The sequence below is a fragment of the Sorex fumeus genome, unplaced genomic scaffold (assembly GCF_029834395.1).
Source record: "Sorex fumeus unplaced genomic scaffold, SorFum_2.1 ptg000098l, whole genome shotgun sequence".
Lineage (NCBI taxonomy): Eukaryota > Metazoa > Chordata > Mammalia > Eulipotyphla > Soricidae > Sorex > Sorex fumeus.
The window spans coordinates 88616903-88638395 of record NW_026606155.1 but is presented as its reverse complement, the minus strand read 5'-3'; the positions used below and the strand labels follow the sequence as shown (position 1 = coordinate 88638395).

Below are 21493 nucleotides of genomic sequence, written 5' to 3'. Positions count from 1 at the left end.
TTTGTCCTTCACACCCTACCGAGGTCACGAGTTGCCCCCCACGAACGGTTCTCTGGCACAACCATAACACCAAATGTACAGAAACCAATCTTGTAATTATCTGGCTTTTTGCAGAAATCCAAAATCACAAGGCTGCTATTGCAGCCATGCGGGATTATATGATTCTCATAACCAGCTATAGAAAACAAAGTATTTCACAATGCCTTTTCAGCAATTCTGATTGTTGGGGGGGAAATTCTAAACAATAATGGTGCATCTTTTGTTGAAATAATGTAATCAATGTAGAGAAAAATTAAATGGAAATCATCTGCCTCACAGGCATTGGGAGGGGTGAGAGGGGGGTATATTGGGGTTCTTGGTGGTGAAAAATGAGTACTGGTGAAGGGAGAGGTGTTTGATCATTGTATGACCGAGACCTAAACCTGAAAGCTTAGTAACTTTTCCCACAGTGATTCAGTAAATAAATATAAGAAGAAAAATAAACAAATAAAATTATGAAAAAAAAGTAAGGTAGAGTTCATGCCCAATTCAATCAGCTAATCAGTGGCTGAATAAATAGCAGTACTCCTACATTTAAAAAAAATTTTAAAATAACAAATGGAAATTGATAGAAATGATGGCAACTTGAAACATAAGTGCTCCTCTATCAAATTTTCTTGTTAAATTTTAGTTAATTTCACTATTTTATTTTATTTTGGAAGGAACAGTTGTTAGATAACATTCAGGGACTACTGCTGGCTTGGGGATTTACACTCACAATACTCAGGGAACCATGTGGTAACAGAGATTGAAACCAGCTTCCGTCTGCATGCAATGTCTGCATTCAGCCTTTGAGTTCCTTTATTTATGTTTGAGAGCTCTTTCTGATCCTGAATTTTACTATTTTCTTACAGTAAATAAACAATTTCCTTTAACTAGGTAAAGGTAAAGGTAAAGGCCCTCCCGTTGATCGTCGATTTGCTCGAGCGGGCCCAGTAATGTCTCCATTGGAGACTTTGTTGTTACTGTGTCTGGCATATCCAATACTCTCGGTAGCTTGCCGGGCTCTCCGAGAGGGGCGGAGGAATCGAACTCGGGTCGGCCATGTTGGCCGCTTGTAAGGCGAACGCCCTACCCGCTGTGCTATCGCTCCAGCCCTTCCTTTACTAGCAATAAAAAAAATACTAAGTTCATAAAACTACCTTGAGGGCTGGGGATGTCAGTGTCCTGCGTACCTCACATGTGTGGATTTAATTCCCTGGCACCAAAAAAAAAAAAAAAAAAGAATAGCATTACCTTTATTTTAGCTACCATTGTTTTAGCCCTGAAGAGGTCTTGAAGGAATTCAGTTTACTTGTTTGTTTTGTTTCTTTGTTTGGAGCTACACTTAGAGGTGCTCAGGGCTTCCTCCTGACCACTCCTGTGGTGTCTTACTACTGTACTATTTCTCTGGTCCTGAGGAACTCAAGTTAATTTTTTTTCATTTTGTACTTGGGCCACACCCCCCATTGCTCAGGGATTAGTCCTGGTTCTGAACTCAGGAATCACTCCTGGCGGTGCTCATGGGACCATATGGGATGCCAGAGATCAAACCTAGTCGGCCACATGCAAGACAAATGTCTTGCACGCTGTACTATTGCTCTGGCCCCTCAAGTTTAACATTTTAAGTTTTAAATTCAATTTTTTTTCTTGTTGTGTCACACCTGGCAATGCACAGGGGTTATTACTCCTGGCTCTGCACTCAGGAATTACTCCTGGCATGCTCAGGGGACCATATGGGATACTGGGAATCAAACCCGGGTCAGCCGCGTGCAAGGCAAAAGCCCTACCCGCTATGCTATCACTCCAGCCCTTCAAATTTTAAATTTAAATTTTTACAGAAAATAGGGCACTTTCCTTGCATATGGTCTCAATCAAGAGTGATTCCTGTGTGCAGAGTCAGGAGTAAGCCCTGAACACTGCTGTGTGTCCCCCTTCCCCAGTGTTTAACTTAAATATAAAATATAGATTGTGATAGTATAATGAGTCAACCAAGATCGGTGTAATAAATTTTCCAATCTAAATAGTCTTTAGAATAGTAAAATCTTGCTAGTGTCTAGTTTAATTTTTCTCAGAAATTTATGGTGTATTTCACTACTTTCCTACTTATCATCTCTATTCTCAGTGATTTCCCGTTCTGAAAAAGAATAGCTTATACAAGCTAAATATTTCCCAAATTTATTTCAGTTCTAAAAATCATGCCCCCTTCTATGATCAAGTTTTCACACCGTCTAGAAAAGTGAGCCCTTTAGAGAAAAGCAAAGGCATCTCACCTCCATTAGGGGGCCACCAGGGGCAGAGGCAGTCAGTTGTACCAGAGTTGAAGGGACGCAGGAAGGCTACAGACCAGGAGTCTGGGACCTGTTCCTTTGTTGAGAATAGCCCCTGAGCATGATAGAAGGAGGAAGAGTTCAGGAAATAAGGAGAAGGGAAAAGGCCCTCGTGAAATCTGGATGATTCTGTGACAGTTTGTCAGTTGCTTTGATTATCATTAGCTGAAGAGGAAGAGAACCTTGTCTGGAGTGGTCTATCTGCCCATCCTTTTGGGGGGTGGGGGGATGAAGGGGGAGAAGGAAGATGATTCATTTAGATTTTAGGTGATAGTCTTATCTTAAGGTTTGTATATGCCCATTTCTGGACTAGGGTGCTAATAAAAGAGGTAAAACATATCATTTGCCTGTAAACCTACAACATCAGAAAAAAACTTCACCCATGCTCATGATCCCATTGAAATGTTGAGACACCAGTTTTAATAGGTATTCCAGACTCACATTCCATTGAAACAGCCCCAAGTCTATCTTGAGAAAGTAAGACAGATCTGAAAACCCTTCCTGGAAGGAAACAAGATGAGAAAAGCCTCGTCTCTGTTTCTTCAGCACTTGTTTTTTCAGCTCACAGAGATACATACCTGGACTGTGCTTGTGAGTTACCTGTAAGGAGCTGTCATGGAGTCAGGTGGGTTTTCTTAGAGTAATTGCTCCTCTAACTCAGTATATTGTTTTGGGCATCGAACCCAGGTCAGCCTCAGGCAAAGCAAGTGCTGTACCCATGGTGCTATCTCTCCAGTAACCTAGAATAATATTTTTTCTGGTTGTATCCCAGCCTCTAAACCTCAAGCCTCATGACATTTTGTAATGGAGGCTGTCCTGTCAGTTTTATGATATTTACCAGTATCTCTTGCCTCCTCTCACTAGATGAGAGGCCACTAGCACAAATATCTCTAGTTGCTAGAATCAAAAAATATCTCAAAAGTTTCCAAATTTCTTCTAAAGCGTATGGTGGTGAGTCCCACCCTGAGTTGCTTTACTCATTTCCAAAGTACCTATATCTTTGTACATGCCTATACATATTCTTTTTAATTATTTGCCTATCTGCCCATTCACTAAGTTTGGTAAACTGTAAACTGAGAAAATTGTATTGAATGTTATGACTTGCTTACCTTGACAGTACATAATATACATTGGAGCAAATTATTTGTTAAATAAAAGCTACGAAATGCTGATGATCACCTGAAAAATATGTCTTTAAGGGGAAAAAATAAGTCTTATCCTGGTTATTTTTGGAGACAGGGAAATAAGTTTCATCCTGATAATTTTGGGGGTCAGAGAGATAGTATAGGGGCTAAGGTACCTGTCTTGCATGAATTCCTGGTTCAATCCCCAGCATGCTGTGGTCCTCAAGCATTGTTGGTAGCCTTTGGGCACCATGAAGTAGGCCCAAACTATGAATCAGATACTGTTAAGTATTTTATTTTTGTTTTGTTTTTTGTTTGGGCAATACATAGTGCTGCTCAGGGGTTACTACTGGTTCTTCACACAGGAATCACTCCTGACAGTGCTGGGGGAACAATAAGGGATGCCAGATATCAAACTGGGTCAGCCCTACCCACTGTACTGTCTCTCTGGCTCCTCTTAAGAACTTTATATACATTTCCTCATTTAATCTCAAATAAACAGCAATTCTATGAGATAGATATTATCATTTTTTATTTTGTATATGATGAAATTGAGACTCAGAAAGAGAAAAGTAATTTCAGTTTATCACTTTTTCCCTCTCTGGTGATTCCATGTTAAAATTTTATGTATAATGTGTTAATATAACTGTCCACTGCTTCCTCTACTTTGCTTTTCATAGAGAAATCAAAACTTGAAATGTCAAGGAATTTTGTGAAACATGGAACCTCTTCTATATTGATTTTGGAAAATAAACTTTTAGGCATATATGAAAATCTTAGGAATTGACCTGTAGGTGGAAGAAATAATGCCCAGAAAAGCATGTCTTAGCTTAGATTAATCACAGTGTTCCACTGGGAACAAAGCTTCAGTTTTCTGGGCCAGCCAGTATCCTTGCTTCTGGGCTAAAGATTTGAGAATGACGTACAGAGAGAAGGACCATATGGAGCTCGAGTATGCGGGAACTAAGACTTTTCCTCCAAACTGCTGGGACCTTCCTGGCTCCCAAATAACCTCTGATTCTGGAAGTCACGCCCATGGCCCGCCCCCCAGCGCCATCTTTACAGCACATAGCCATACAGAGAGAAGAAGGACCACATGGAGGGCTGGCTCCACAGCTCCCGGAGAAGAAACCAGGTTCCAAAAAGAGCCGAGATCACCGGGAAGTCCCAGATGGGGTAGGTGCCGCATCCCACCTCCCCCAGATGGAACCCCGGTGACCAGAAGCCTCCACAAGCATAGCTCGAGTATGCGGGAACTAGGACTTTTCCTCCAAACCACCAGGACCTTCCCGGCTCCCAAATAACCTCTGATTCCGGAAGTATATACATATACATATACATATACATATACATATACATATACATACACATACACATATACATATACATATACATATACATCTATATCTACATCTACATATACATATACATATACATATACATATACATATACATATACATCTCTGTATATACAAAGTGATCAATGGGAAGTAAATCACCCAACGTTTCTCCCTGAAAATCAGAGTTAAGTTTGGAGCACGGCCACAGCCCCAGAAGTACATGGACTTAATGCAGAAACCAGCAGCTTGGAGCAGAAAAGTGAACAGACTATGCGTTAATCCAGGCCATCATGTCTGCCCGAAGGGGAAAGGGTGTTGCCCCATTCGCTCTCTCCTCTCTGGAAAGAAAGATGGAGGCCGCATGGGAGCCTTGTGGACAGCAGGTATGAGCCGGGGGTGTGGGGGCGACAAAAACCTCATGGGAAGGGGGGCATTCCGGTCCGTCCTTCGTGCCCTACCGAGGTCACCAGGTGCCCCCCACGAGCGGCTCTCCAGCACGGCCACGGCCCCAGAAGCACAAGAACTTAATGCAGAACCCAGCAGCTTGGAGCAGAAAAGTGAACGGACTATGCGTTAATCCAGGCCATCATGTCTGCCCGGAGGGGAAAGGGTGTTGCCCCATTCGCCCTCTCCTCTCTGGAAAGAAGATGGCGGCCACATGGGTGCCTTGTGGAGAGCAGGTGTGAGCCGGGGGTGCGGGGGCGACTAAAACCTCATGGGAAGGGGGGCGTTCCAGTCCGTCCTTCACGCCCTACCGAGGCTGCCAGTTGCCCCCCACAAGCGGCTCTCCAGCACGGCCACGACTCCAGAGCACAGAAACCAATCTCTTAATTATCTGACTCTCAGTAGAAATACTTCCAGGGTTAATTAGCAAAATAGCGGAAATCCAAAACCAACATTTAATTCTTGAACCCAGCTGTAGAAAGCGAATCACTTTGGTAAAGTATTGGTAAAGGGAAAGGTGTTTGATATATGCATGACTGAGACCTAAACCTGAAAGCTTTGTAACTTTTCCCACAGTGATTCAATAAATAAATAAATTATTTTTAAAAAAAAGATTTGAGAATGAATAGACTCCAAGGTTTAGTACAATCACCTTTGCTAAATAAATATTGTTTTGATGTTTCAGCAATAAAAAATATTCAGGATTTCTATTTCGCTTTGTGAGCTACACCCAGTGGTATTCAGGTGTCATACCTGGCCACATCTGGCTCTTGTGTTCAATGGCCTCCTGGTCCTCAAGGGCTGTGTCTTACAGTGCTCAGGGGACCATATGCAATGCTGGGATTTGAACCAGTATAATAGTTGCATCTTCATGCTAGGAAAGTACCTTCACCTTTGTACTATCTCTGACCCCTATTCAAGATGAGTGTGCAATTGTGTGTGTGTATGTATGTATGTGTGTGTTCAGGATGTGTTTTTAAGGGAGTGATCCCTGAGCACTGAGCCAGGAGTAAGCCCTGAGCACCATCAGTTGTAGCCTCCAAACAAAAACAAATTACTATTCCTTGTCTAGTGCTTTTTAGCTCCAGATTTCCCTCCCTGACAAAACCTCTTGGTGATAGTAATCATAACAGTGGTTGCCAGTAGAAAATGGGAACTGAGTAGATGGGGGATATAAGAGAACTTTCTGGAATGGTGGAATTATTCTATATTTTGATTGGAGTGTTGGTCATATGAATATATGAATTTATCCAAATTCATCTAATTATATATTAATAGCAGTGTGTTTTGATGTCTGTAAACTTTACTTCAATTTTTTTGCTTTTGCTTGTTTGGGGGCTATACTTGGCAGTTTTCAGGGTGTACTTATAGCTCAGAACTTGAGGGTTGCTCCTCGCAGTTTTTCAGGGACCATGTCATACCAGGGATGAAATACGGGCCTTCTGAATGCAAATCACATGATCCAGACCAGTGAACTGTCTCTCCAGCTTCAAAATTTTTATGTAATAGCCACCTCAGATGTTTCAGCCAAATTTGTAAGACACTATGATATGCCCTAAAGTTACCAAAAATCTCCAAAGTGGGATACATGGGTGGTCTATTGAAATGTAGTAATATTTAGAAATTTAAAAAAATTGTATTTTCATGTTCTTTTTATTTTAGGACATACAAAGGAAGCTACAGCAGGGCATATACCACATTTATCTTGTATATCCTGTTCCATGCCAAGAAATTAAGTTCCAAGGTAAGGGGTATTCTGGAGTAGCAGGAGTAGGCACTGCTCCATTGGCACTGAGCCTCCATGAGGTCAACACTGCTACAACCACTGTAAGTAAAGAAACAAGCTTTACTGCACATTTCATTTTGAGGGAAAAATCATAAAAACTTTAAAAACCAGATTCTCCAGGGCCAGAGAGATAATATAGGAGTTAAGGCTCTTTCCTTACATGTGATCATCCCTGGTTCCAGTCCCTGGCACCACTATAGTCCATAAGAATGGCCAAGGGTCCCTCCTGAGCTTAGAGCCAGGAAGAACCCCTGAACAATGCTGGGCATGGCCCCAACTGCCCACCATCAAATCACATTTTCTAATTTTTTTGGGGGGGGGTCATACCCAGAGATGCTTAGGAATTACTCATGGCTCTGCACACAGAAATTACTCTTGATAGTGCTCAGGGAATTATATGAAATGCCAGGGATTTAACCTGTGTCGTCCTCGTGCAAGGCAAATACCCTACTCATTGTACTGTAGCTTTGACCCCAGTATCTCTAATTCTTAAACTGTGAATGGTGACTTCATATAGGGTTGCATAACTGAATGTGGGAGTTGCAAAAAAATTGGCAACAATAAAAGGTTTATGAATGCCCTATGACCAAAACCTGATTCTAAATCAACTGTATAGTGAATCCAAGGTGTTTCTGGCAGTGTTCACCTCTGTTGCATTTTTTTAAACAAAAAAGAGTCGTGAGTCAAAAAAGTTTAAGAAATTCTGTTCCAGACCTCAGGTTGAATTGTAAGTGCTTTATAAATTTCTTTAAAAGAAAAAATGGGGGGGGGGGGGGTTGTCACAAAGAGATAGCTCAATGGGATGGAATACATGCTTTGAATGCAAAAGACCCGAGTTCAATTTAATTCCCAGCCAAGAACTGAGATGGAAGTAGCCTCCAAGCACTGCCAGGTGAGGCCTCATAGATAAAAAACAAAAAAGGAGGGGGAAAAGCTAGTGTACATTTACAAGGTATGGGGCACACCCAGTCAGGCTGGCAAGCAGATGGAATGGCATTGTAGTGAGCACTTTGTCCACAGAGAGGAGCTGGAGTGTAGGATAACATTTGTTTGTCCTTTCTGCCTTGCCACAGGGATCTTAGGTCTATTGGGTTACTCCCATCACAGTGCCTGCATTCCTGTTTATTTGTAACCTCTTTTTTTGTGCTCTATTAATTTGTAAATATTGCTTTTCTTGTCTCCTTAGGTCCTTTGCATAATTAATTCAGAGCAATGTCCGTTTTGCATGGATACAGAAAGATAGCTAATGCTATGCTTTTGTAACTTCGAGTTAATTGACTCTGAACGATATTCACTCCTGGATATCTCGAACTAAGCCTCAGTTGCCCTTACTTCCTAGCACTCCAAAAGCAGGGTCCCGACAATGGACTGGATGGATCCAGGGCAAGCTGTGAGCTACCTTGGCATCAAAATGGGCCAGGCCAAAGCGCCATAATACTTAAGAATAAGTTAAGAAACACCTCTAGTTGGTATTTCCACCCTTGAGCCTGATGAGCAATCGGGAAGGGCTTTTGATATGTTGGTTGTGCTACCTGACAGGGTGTGGTGTCCACCCCCAATGCTGGGGAGTTGGAGAGAGACTAAAGAGAGACCAGGACAGCAAGATGGAGCTTGGAGAGACTAGCAAGGGGAACAGAGGGACAATAATGTAGGGGAAGAATGCAGGAGCAGGAGTGTGGGGAGACAAGAGATGCGGCTATGAGAAGGAGCACAGAGAGATAAGTGGAAGAGACAGGAGGAGACAGGAATGAGGGACAGAGTGAGACTAGAATGAGGGGCTCAGTGAGGCTGGAGCAGGTGCGTGGGGAGAATGGAATAAAGGGCAGCTAATCAACAACCATCCTGGCCCTCATTTCTTTCTACATATGCCCATGGCCAAAGCGCCATAATACTTAAGAATAAGTTAAGAAACACCCCTAGTTGGTATTTCCATGATCCCAGAGACTCAGAAACAAATCTAGAAACCCAGTGGTTTTTGGCAGAAATGCATCCAAACCCCGCAGTAGGTTATAGTCAACGGGCCACCCCAGGGGGGAAGGGGTGCTGTTCCTCCCCCTGCTCCCTCCTGGCGGCTCGGTGGCAGCCATCCTCCAGAGGCCACTGGACAATCAGGTTTGGGCCCGCAGTGATGAGACACGCGGGGCCTCATGGGATGGGGGTGGAGCTGGCCCTTTCCTCCCCACTCCAATGAGTCCCTGAGTTGCTGCCCACGAACGGCCTCTCTGACTCCTGATCAAGCTGCTTAACGGCCATGATCCCAGAGACTCAGAAACAAAGCTCAGAACCCAGTGGCTTTTGGCAGAAATGTGTCCGGACCTGCAGTAGGTTACTGTCGCCAGGCCACCCCAGGGAGAAAAGGGTGCTCTCCCTCCGCCTGTTCCCCCTAGGCGGCTCCGTGGCTGCCATCCTCCAGAGGTCATTGGATAGTCAGGTTTGGGCCTACAGTGACAAGACACGTGGGGCCTCACGGGTTGGGGTGGAGCCGGCCCTTTCCTCCCCACCCCAGCAAGACCCCAAGTCGTCATCCACTAATGGCCTTTCTGGTTCCTGATCAAGCTGCTCAATGGCCATGATCCCAGAGACTCAGAACAAATCTCGAAACCCATTGGCTTTTGGAAGAAATCCCTCCAGATTTAATTGTTAAAATTTTGGAATTTCAAAATCGCACAGCCACTACTGCAGCCATGCGACATCATATTATTCATAACCAGCAATAGAAAACACATTGTCTACTGTTGCCTTTTCAGCAGATCTGAGTGTTGGGGTAAAATCCCAAATAATAATTGTGGGTCTGGTGTCAAAATATTGAATGTGATCAAAGTAGAGAGAGAGTAATGTGGAAATAATCTGCCCCACAGGTAGGGGGAGGGTGTGGGATGGGGGTATACTGGGGTTGTTGGGGGTGGAGAATGGGCACTGGTGAAGGTATAGGTGTTTCATTGTATGACCGAGACTTAGACCCGAAAGTTTTGTAACTGCTCTCACGGTGATTCAATAAATAAAATTATAGAAAAAGAAAAAAAAAAGTAAGGTGGAGTTCATGCCCAATTCAATCAGCTAATCAGTGGCTGAATAAATAGCAGTACTCCTACATTAAAAAAAAAAGTTTTTTTTAAGGACTTTGTCCACAGAGGAACATGCTAACTTGGTTAACTCAGTAGTTCTCAAAGATGATTGTACATTGGAATCATCTGAACATTTTTAAAAATATGGAAGCCTGGGAGGTAATAGAGTGGTTAGGACACCAGTACAGTGGTTAGGTGCACATTTTTCTTATATTTGACCCAGATTCAACCCCCAGCACCACATGGCCTCACAAACTGTAACTGGGTATAGAGACTCCCAAGTATAACCATGTATGTCCCTCGAGTCCCCCAACCTTTGCCAGAGTGGCAGTGTGGACTGGAACTGCAGGGTCTGAACAGCACTACATCCATAGCAAACTAAGTTCACTGAATATCACTGAGGATGGCCCCCCACCCAAAGTACAGAGTACGGCTTATGAAGTCTTCCCTCCAAATTGTAGAACCTGGGTCATACCCTCAGAGATAATTCTGATATAATTGTCATGGTTGTGGTCTAGTTCTCAAGCATTTTATTAAGAATATTAAAAGGACATTAGAAATTTGTAAAGTTTTCCAGATGATTCAAATAAGAAGGAAAAGTTGAGAACCTCTGGATTCACTGACTGGTATGGTAAGAAGCAGACACACCTGTAAAGCCAGAGAGAAGGTAGCCTTTTTTTTAATTTTAATTTTTTATAAAGTTGTTCATAATATATTATATTCAATATTATAATACCAATCCCATCACCATTGCACCTTCCCACCAGCATTATTTCCAATTTTTCCAATCACCCCTCAAGCCAGAAGGCAGCCATTTTCTGGCCTGACACATAAATAAGCATAGATCCACACGAGTAGATTCCAGTGTGCTTAGGCAATTTAACAAATGTAGCCTCAAAAGCAATTACGAGCCCCAGTAGGACACTGGTGTGCTTGTGTAACTCATTTTGTCCTGCTGGTTGAGCAAGTGGTTGAAAAGGACTAACTTGCTTCCATCCTGATAGAATCAGGAAAGGTAGAGAAACTCAGTATTCTGCCTGATTCAGTGATTAAAATATGGTTTCAGAGGCTGAAGAAATACTACAGGGATTAAAACACTTCTCAAGACTTTGTCAACTGGACAACATGGGTTCACTCCCCAGCACTGCATATGGTCTCCTTAACATCACCAGGAGTATGCCCTGAGTACAGAGCCAGGAATAAGCCCTGAGTATAGCCGGGTGCAGCACCCAAAGTTGTATCACTCTAAACAAAACCATGTGTAATTTTTGCTTAAGAATGAAGTTAAGGGGCTGGAGAGATAGCACAGCAGGTAGGGCGTTTACCCTGCACGCGGCCGACCTGGGTTCGATTCTCAGCATCCCATATGGTTCCCTGAGCACTGCCAGGAGTAACTCCTGAGTGCAGAGCCAGGAGTAACCCCTGTGCACCGCCAGGTGTGACCCAAAAAAGCAAAAAAAAAAAATGAAGTTAATTTATCTTTCAAGTAAAAGTTCAAACAGTGGTGGCTCTTGTTTATAAAACTCTCAGTCTCCCAGCAGCGCGGCTCCTCCCCGGTTAGGGCCGCGGGGCGCGGGAGGCGAAGTGGGAGGAGCCGCGCTGCGGGCGCAGAGTTCAGCGCTGCCTCCCCAGCTCTGCCTCTCTGGGATGCCGCCTTTACCCGCCTTTCTGCTGCTTCTGCCGTTGCTACATTCGCCTTTGGAGACCAGCGGATCCCACCTCCCTGGCAGTGTGCCCAGTGAAGGAGAATCCTGCGGCCCGGGACTGCGAGGCCAGGAAAGCAGCCCCGCGCTTCCGGCTACGCCCACCGTCCCAGGCTGCTGGACCAGGACCACGATTTTCCGTCCAGTCCCGCACAGCCCTTCCCGGCATCGCGTTGGTCCACTGGAGCCTGAACGAGCTGAACCCGGGCGTCGTCCACGCAGGGTCAGAAGGACAGAGGAGGCGCCACAGGGTCCGGGAGAGCCGACGGACAGAGAGGCAGACATCGAGGCGGGAGTGGGGCGGGAGCCGCTGCTCAGAGGACCCACCCAGGAAAGGCAACAGTCAAGGACGCAGCGCGATGAGTCACTGACCAGAGACCAGATGGCCCGGGACGCTGGGTTCCCGCCACCTCCCCCTCTCATTTTAACATGATGCCTTATCTCTTAGCTTGTCAACGAAGCAATCAAAACCGCGGCCCAGCGTGTTTCGTCAAAGGTCTCTGGGTAAAGAGCGCCCTTCCAGGTTGGAAAGGGGACTTCCCCGTCATTAGTCCCAAAGGTCTCCTGATTTCCCAAAGGTCTCCTGATTTCCGAGAAAAGATGGGGTGAGGGGTGGGGAGGGTGTGTGTGTGTGTGTGTGTGTGTGTGTGTGTGTGTAGCCACACCACACCCTCAGTGCTCAGGGTTTACTCCAGGTTGTACCAGCAGGGATTAATCCTGCCAGGGCTGGGAGACATACAGGGTGCCTGGGAGCCAGGTGGGTCTCTTGGAAGGCAAGTTTCTGGAATGGAGGCAAAGCAAGGACTCCTACCTCTATATTATCTCTCTTGCCCACTGGGGGAAATTTTGTAAATTACTTGGGCCATTTTTCTCAGTGGAAGTAATAAACCTCTCTAGGGGAAATTTTTGTAAATTACTAGGTGCTACTTTTAAAAATTTGTCCCAGTAATGGGGTTATTATACATATTCAGGACTGAATACCCAGAACTTATGCTCACACAGAATCTCTGTTTCTGGTGGGACCAAAGCTATAGTACAGTGAACAGGGCATTTGCCTTGTACAGGCCTACCTGGGTTCCACCCCAGCAACCCATATGGTCCCCCCAGCCCTGCCAGGAGTAATTCCGGAGTGCAGACTTCCCCTGAGCATCATTGGGTGTGACCCATAAAGAAAAATAAATCTCTATCTCTGAAAAATTGTGAATAATCTAAGTTTAACAATTCCATATAAAAATGTTTTTCAGTTGTGATTTATTCCTTGGCTACTTACTGACCATCGACTGTACCAGGCCCATATGCCCATATTTCCCAGGAATATGTATGGGGGTGAGTGATTTGGGGTATTAACCTACAGATTATCACCATTTTGGAAAATCACCACAGCCAGAAGTAGGATATCTGCATCTGAGCCATCATAGTGCAACTTGGTATCTCTAGTGCCAAGAGGTTCACAGAGGTCCTGGCCAGTTGCAAGTACCTAATTTTTTTTTTTTTTTGCTTTTTGGGGTCACATTCGACAATGCATAGGGGTTACTCCTGGCTTTGCACTCAGGAATTACTCGTGGTGGTGCTTGGGGGACCATATAGGATGCTGGGAATTGAACCTGGGTCGGCCGCGTGCAAGGCAAACACCCTACCCACTGTATTATTGCTCCAGCTCCCCCACCTTTTTTTTTCTATATCCTCCAATGCAGCTACTCTAGACCATTCAGGTACTAAATATTTTGACTTTCATAAGCAAATTAATCAAAAGGTCAGCATGAGGCAGTTGTCCTAAAAAGGTGTTGGGAGAAAAATTAGGGACGGAGGGAATGGAGGTATTGGGTGATTGAATTGAAGCTGTTTATTTTTGCTGGAGTATTGGGGAACTGTACCACTGCAGACTACAAAGCCTAAACTTGAGTACCATCTCTATGTCCTAGAACTCTAGCAGATGAAACTCCAATACATAAGTGTCTTGCTTATTGTGCCATTGCTAGTGATTGGCCAAGAAACCTTCACTTTACAGTTAAGGAAATTGAGACTGGGAAAGACTAAGATTTAAAAGAGGATGAGATGTGCAGGAACAGGACTAGAAGCTTCTGAACATGAAGTTGGGCTTTGTGTATTCTTTAAACAAGATATTCCCAGAAATCTTGATACTGCTAGGAGAAAGCTGCATGTTGAAGTTGGTGGAACTGTCCAGAGTGAGGATCATCTTTTATCTGAAGCTCTTTTGGAAAAGGAATTCTCTCTCTCTCTCTCCCCCACCCCACCCCGTGTGTGTGTCTCCCAGCTTTCAGTGGGGTGTTTTCTATTGTATTGTATCCTTTGCTGTGATTTTTATTTTATTTTTATTTTTAATTTTTTAATAATGTAGGAGTACTACTATTTGTTTAGCCATTGATTAAGCTGATTGAATTGGGCATGAACTCCACATGACTTTTTTTTTTATGGTGGAAGAGAAATTGTATTTAGGATTAGCCAGCTGGACTGTTTAGATGATCCCAATTTTGTTGGCAACATCCAAGGCGTCATAATCAGGAGCCAGCCAAACATATGCCTTTTTCTCTCCATCAGGCCTAATCAGGGTGTTGACGTTGGCTACATCAATGTCATAGAGCTTCTTCACAGCCTGTTTAATCTGGTGCTTGTTGGCCTTGACATCCACAATGAACACAAGTGTGTTGTTATCTTCTATTTTCTTCATGGCTGACTCAGTAGTCAGAGGAAACTTGATAATGGCATAATGGTCAAGCTTGTTTCTCCTGGGGGCGCTCTTCCGAGGGTATTTGGGTTGCCTTCTCAGCCGCAGTGTTTTGGGTCTTCTAAAGGTGGGTGATATGCGAATCTTTTTCTTTTTCTGGCTGTGGGACGCCTTTCAGCACTGCTTTCTTGGCCTCCAAAGCTTTGGCTTTGGCTTCAACTTTGGGAGGGGCAGGGGCATCCTTCTTGGCCTTCAGCGCCATCTTCGTAAAAAGGGTCCACATGACTTTTTTAAAAAATTGTATCACTGAGAGATAGGGTTTCAAAGCTTTCATGTTTGAAATTTTGAGATTCAGCCATACAATGATGAAAATACCTATCCCTCCACCAGTGCACATTTTCTACCACCCACATCCCAGTCCTCACCCTGCCTCTATGGCAGACAGTTTCCCCAATTTTCTCTAATTTTGGGCATTATATTTTACTCGAAATTTTCCACCACCATTCAAGCCTAACTGCCAGAGACAGATGCTAGATAATATATTTTCCATAGCTCATTGTGAATATCATGAGATCTCACGTGGCCATAATTGTAAATGTGAATTTCTAGATTGTAAATGGTTGGGTTCCAGAGACATCTCTGTGTGGCACTAATTTATTTTGGGATTCAATTGGAAGTCTCTGGGCCAGGGCTGTTTGTGCATTAAGATGGCACCCAGAGGCAAATTGTGGGAGTGATAGCCAGACCAGGGTGGGGCAGCCCAGGTCCTCTGCTGCCATGCAGCCTGGAGATTTAGTCCTGGAACCCACATACCAGGAGTAGAGTCTTCCTTGTGGAAGCTCTTGGTCGCTGGGATTCCATCTGGAGTAGGGAGGGAGACTGCACCTGCTCCATCTGGGGTGCCCCAGTGGAATTTGCCCTGTATGGGGCCCAGAGAGATCTCCAGTGCTGTGGTGTCTTCCGGGACTTGCTGCTGTGTCTCTGGGTCAGGGTTGCTGGTGTGCTAAGATGGCGCCCAGAGGCAAGTTGTGGGCGTGACAGCCAATCTGCAGGGTGGGCGGGGCTGGGGAGGGACAGCTCAGGTTTTCTGCCACCATGCGGACTGGAGATTCAGTCCTGGAACCTGCGTACCTGGACCTCGCTTGTGTAAACTCTTGGTCACCGAGATTCCATCTGGAGTAGGTGGAAAGAGCACACCTGCTCCATCTGGGATGTCTCAGTGAAATTAGCTTAGTATGGGGCCCGGAGAGATCTCTGGCACTGTGCTGTCTTCCGGGACTTGCTGCTGTTTCTCTGGGTCAGGGACATTAGTGTGTAAGATCCACATTACAAAATTTTCAGCAGATTATATCTTGGTGAGGTCCATCCTGAGACCGTGGAGTCAGGCTGGGGGTATGGCAGCGAATTTGGATTGTTGAAAGCAAGTTGTTGCTGGGGGCTCTGCTTGGACAGGCACGGGTCAACCCGCCCCCCTCCAATTTACCCCACTCTGTTCGGCAATACAAGGGTCTGAGCTTTTCTGTGGCTTTTGATTTCTTTCTAGATTTATTTAGAGGTCTCTGAAGCAAGGCTGGCAGTAGAGCTTATAGGGTGGTGCTGGAGTTGGTTCATGTGGGTGACTGCCAGTGCTTCCATGTGTTTTGGGAAGTGGGGGGAGGTAGACCACCCCAACTCTGAGAAAGCCTGGAGATATCAGTCACAAAATCCGCATACCAGAATTTTCAGAAGATCATATCTTGGTGAGCTCCGTCCTGAGACAGTGCAGTCTGGCCGGGGATATGGCAGTGATTTTGGATTGTGGAAGCAAGTGGCTGCTGAGGGCTCTGCTTGGGCGTCCCACCAGGCCAACCCGCCCCCTTCTGATTTACCCCAGTCTGTTCAGCCATGTGCCAGTCTGATATTAACTGTGGCTTTTGATGTCTTTCAAGATTTATCCATGGTCTCTGAAATAAGGCCAATAAATGAGTTTGTATAGCTGAGTCAGAGGTGTTTTGTGGATGTGGGTGGCTCCCACATACTTTTGGCCCTTTAATTTCTTGGTAAACTTGGTCCCAAGTTGTTGGGGTCTGGCCATAGGCACAGGGGCAATTCTAGGGTATCAGGAAGCCTGAATGCACTATCAGGCTGCTGATGCACTTGCCTCGCAGGTACAGGTTGACCTGCTGGAGGTACCATACCCCCGATGTGATTTTTGGATTATTTAAGTAAGCTGTGAAAATTAAAAGCAAAAGCAATTTCAGGAAGCTTTCGTTTTAGGGTTTTTTTTTTTTTTTTGCTTTTTGGATCATACCCAGCAACGCTCAGGGGTTACTCCTGGCTCTGCACTCAGGAATTACTCCTGGCGGTGCTTGGGGGACCATATGGGATGCTGGGAATCGAACCCAGGTCGGACGCGTGCAAGGCAAACGCCCTACCCGCTGTGCTATTGCTCCAGCCCCAGGGTTTTTTTTTTTTTAATCATACCCTTTGAACAACCCTTAACAGTACTTGGCATGAAGTAGATATTCCATATTTATTGAATTAATAAACTTTATGCTACTGGAATAATTATTCCATTTTATGGTAATGGTGACAAAGTCAAATACTTTTCAGTTTCTTTTGTAGAGTTAGGATTCAAACTCAGGTCAATTTCAATGACTCACACTTTGATACAGTCTCTTGGATATTATACATTTGTTGCAAGTTTAGGATTATGGGTGAGGGCCCAGCAAAGGATATTAACTAGGATATTTGCAGCAGAAAGATTCTCCCCAGGGACCCTATCAGCTAATATTGAATGCCAAAGTCCATCTCCTTGGCATCAGGGCAGGTGTGTTCTTTATTTTGGAGCTACAAGTCATGTGGGGCTTCTAAAAACACACCCACACTTGCATTCCCATTTCCTCACCTTTACCCCCACTCTCTTACTTGTTTATCCTGGATTCTCTTTACTCAAAAATCACAGGTAAATCTTGGCCTCAAGGCCTGCTTCTGCACGAAGTTGACCTAAGACATTGGCATTCAAGAGATGAAAAGGGGCATTTTCACTTACAGCAGCTAAGGGTACCTAGAAAACCATTTCAAATGACACTGTGTTATTATGTGAAGCAAGGCATCATGGTACTGTATGAAGCAAGAGCATGTTTTCTATAAGAACAAAAAGAGGAAGTGGTTCATGGGGAGCGGAAGCCCGCACTAAAACCTGTTTTCAGCTGTGCTTATGTTCTCCAAAGATGTCTCATCAGTTTTGTAGACTTATTAATCCTCTATGTCATGGAGGACTAAAGAAGATCAATAACTAAAGAGTGGTGAAATATGAAATTTCATGGATAGTAAATGCTTGAAGCATAATCAAACTGTTACTTTAATTATATTTAATGGGCTTTTCCTGCCCTGCCCCCATCGCTATTTGTAGCTCAAAGTGTCAGATTATTTCTAACATATTCCCAATCAAGGTGCTCACAGACCTTTTTCTTTTAAGAGATCTAGGATGCAAATGTTAGTCTTCATTTTCTTTTTCTAAGAGGGTAAAGTACAGGGAGAGTTAAGGCTAAATTTTGCTTCGAAAACCTTGATTAGGAAAAAGTATTTATTTTATTGATCAAAGACTTTGAGTTTTACCTCAAGAGTTTATGGATTAAGAAAGATTTATAAAAAGCAACAGTCAAAAGATTGTTGGAGAGTCATTGTTGAACAAAAACTAGAAAAGACCACATTTGCCAAACCTCTGTGATGTTCTCTTTAGGGATAGTGAAAAATTCAAATATAAATTTGTTGTTAAATGTTTTAAAATAAATATTTTGTGAGGAGTTTGTTTTGGAGCCCCACCCAATAATGCTCAGGGCTACTCAGGCTGGGAGGACCATAGCAGACACAGCAGACAGATTCCTGTCACTGTCACCAAAGATGAGACAGATCTGAATCACTGAGCTCAAAGTGTGAGGCGAACGTGATAACCACTACACTACGGAAACTCCTTACTGAGCTCAAAGTAAAGCATTTTTTGAAGCCAAAAAGAGCAGGATAGCAGGAAGGCCCCCTATAGTAGCAGGAGGGGTCTTTGGGATGGGGTTCCCCTGAGCGGTGGTTGCTCTCCGCTGTTCATGCTTTTCTAATTAATGAGAAAATTTTAAATTTTCTCTTTAAGCTTACTTGTGGCTATTTCCTGGGTCAATCTGCTTGTTAGGTAGATGCTAGTTACCTTTATGACTGCTTCCGAGGCAGACAGGATGGCAAATATCTGTGCTGTAAACCTTGTGGCCTTGTTACATTCTTTCTCAGGGCCCCTTCTCTCTGATTAACCCTTTGTTAACCCTGTCCTCTATCTCAATACAGTGCTGGGGCTGGACCATGTATTTCCTGCATGTAAGGCATATGTTCAACCTGCTGAGCTATTTTTCTCACCCATAATTCCATTTTTAAAAGGCAGAGAAAAAAGTACAAATCTGAAGGGCTGAAGTGAGGGGCAGTAGGCAGGCCACTTGCCATGCATGCGGCTGACCTGGGTTCAATCCCCAGCACTCCACATGATCTCCTGAGCACTGCCAGGAGTGATGCCTGAGTGCAGATCCGGGAGTAAGTCTAATAAAAACAAAAACCAAAAAAGCACAAATCTGAATAACCACACCAAAATGAAAAGTATTAGTGAACATCTCTGGGGGTTGGAATTAACAAGATTTCCCTATTGCCTATATAAATTTTCTTTTTAAAAAATCATGTTCTTGATTGCCACTCAATGCCTCTTTTGCAAACCACAGCACTCAAAAGGAGAGAGAGGGAAATTCCCCGCCACAGAGGCAGGGTGGGATGGGGGCTGGGGGGTGGGAGGGATACTGGGATCCGTGGTGGTGAGAAATACGCACTGGTGGAGGGATGGGTGTTTGATCATTGTATAATTGAAACCCAAGCACAAAAATGTGTAAGTCTGGAAAAAAATAAAATAAAATGTTTTTTTAGTGGAAAAAAAATAAAAAATCATGTTCAGTGCTGTGCAGATGGCTCAATGGATCATACTTTGCATGCAGGAAGCCCAGATTTGATCCCTGTCACCACATGGTCTCCCAAGCACTCCTGGGAGCAATCTTCAGCACTGAACTGTGTGTAGTTCCTGAACACTACAGATGTGGCCCCAAACAAAACAAAACAGAAAATCCCAAAATAATGTACATACAGTGCGATGATAAAGAACTGTGGAAATTCTTACTATATAGAAAAGTCTGTCTTAGGGACAGAGAGATAGCTCAGGAGTCATGGGTACATGCCTTGAATATGACCTCAAGTTTAATCCCAGGCATTGCTGTGTCTGAGCAGCAGTGTCCAACCAGTATCATTGCCCAGGTATCCCTGAGAGTGGTCCTGGGTCCCCTGAGAATTGCCTGGGTTCCTCCACCCCTGCCATTTTTTTAAAAATTAGAAGTCTGGGGGGTATGGTGCCGCCAGCAGGTCAATCTGTACCTGTGAGGCAAGTACATCAGAGCAGCCTGATGGTGCCTATAGACTTCCAGATACCCCAAAATTGCTGTTGTGCCTTTGACCAGACCCAAAAAACTTGGGGCAAAATTTATCAAGAAAGTAAATGGCCAAAAGTTAGGTATGTGGGAGCCACACAGCTATATAATTGGAGGCAAGGACTCTCTGGTTCCTGATTGAACTGCTTAATGGCAATGATCCCAGAGACTCAGAAACAAATCTCGAAACCCAACAGCTTTTGGTAGAAATGCGTCGTCCCAGCAGTAGGCTACAGGTGCTGGGCCACCCCAGGTGGGAATGGATTTCGTGCCTTGGCCTGTTCCCCCTGGCGGCACGGTGGCCATCATCCTCCAAAGGCCACTGGACAGTCAGGTTTGGGCCCGCAGTGAGACACGCAGGGCCTCACGAGATGGGGGTGGAGCCGGCCCTTTCCTCCCTGTTCCAACGAGACCCTTAGTCGCCACCCACGCACGGCCTCTCTGGCTCCTGATCAAGCTACTTAATGGCTATGATCCCAGATACTCAGAAACAAATCTTGAAACCCAGCGGCTTTTGACAGAAATGCGTCTGGACCGCGCAGTAGGTTCCTGTCGCCGGGCCACCCCATGGAGGAAAGGGTGATATCCCTCCATCTGCTCCCCCTAGGTGGCCGCCATCTTCCAGAGGCCATTGGACAGTCAGGTTTGGGCCCAGAGTGACGAGACACATGGGGCCTAACGGGATGGGGATGGAGCCAGCCCTTTCCTTCTCGTCCCAAGACCCTGAGTCACTGCCCACAAAAGGCCTCTCTGGCTCCTGATCAAGCTACTTAACAGCCATGATCCCAGAGACTGAGAAACAAATCTCGAAACCCAGCGGCTTTTGGCAGAAGTGCGATAGGACCCTACAGTAGGTTACTGTTGCCGGGCCACCCCAGGAGGGAAAGGATGTTGTCCCTCCACCTGCTCCCCTTAGGCGGCTCAGTGGCCGCCATCTTCCAGAGGCCATTGGACAGTCAGGTTTGGGCCTGGAGTGACGAGACACATGGGGCCTCACGGGATGGGGGTGGAACCAGCCCTTTCCTCCCCGTCCCAATGAGACCCTGAGTCGCCACCCACAAACGGCCTCTCTGGCTCCTGATCAAGCTACTTAACAGCCACGATCCCAGAGACTCAGAAACAAATCTTGAAACCCAATGGTTTTTGGCAGAAATGTGTCTGGTCCCTGCAGTAGGTTACCGGTGCTGGGCCACTCCAGGTGGGAATAGGTTTCGTGCCTTGGCCTGTTTCCCTGGCGGCCCAGTGGCCACCATCCTCCAGAGGCCAGTCAGGTTTGGGCCCTCAGTGACGGGACACATGGGGCCTCACGAGATAAAGGTGGAGCTGGCCCTTTCCTCCCTGTCCCAACGAGACCCCAAGTCGCCGCCCACAAATGGCCTCTCAGGCTCCTCATCAAGCTGCTTAACTGCCATGATCCCAGAGACTCAGAAACAAATCTTGAAACCCAGCGGCTTTTGGCAGAAATGCATCTGGACCACACAGTAGGTTACTGTTGTCAGGCCACCCCAGGG

The 21493-nt window shown here is 45.1% G+C and overlaps 1 protein-coding gene and 1 pseudogene across 1 annotated transcript in view; both read right to left on the bottom strand.

Annotated features, from left to right (window-relative positions):
- TRIM69 (tripartite motif containing 69) overlaps positions 1–11979 on the bottom strand; it is a 37728-nt gene extending 25749 nt beyond the window's left edge. The window contains exon 1 of the mRNA XM_056133981.1: positions 11827–11979. Coding sequence (XP_055989956.1) covers positions 11827–11979 — 153 coding nt within the window. The remainder of the gene's footprint in view (positions 1–11826) is intronic.
- Positions 11980–14232: 2253 nt separating this feature from the next.
- LOC130041835 (60S ribosomal protein L23a-like) lies at positions 14233–14758 on the bottom strand (annotated as a pseudogene).
- Between the last annotated feature and the right edge of the window lie 6735 nt (positions 14759–21493).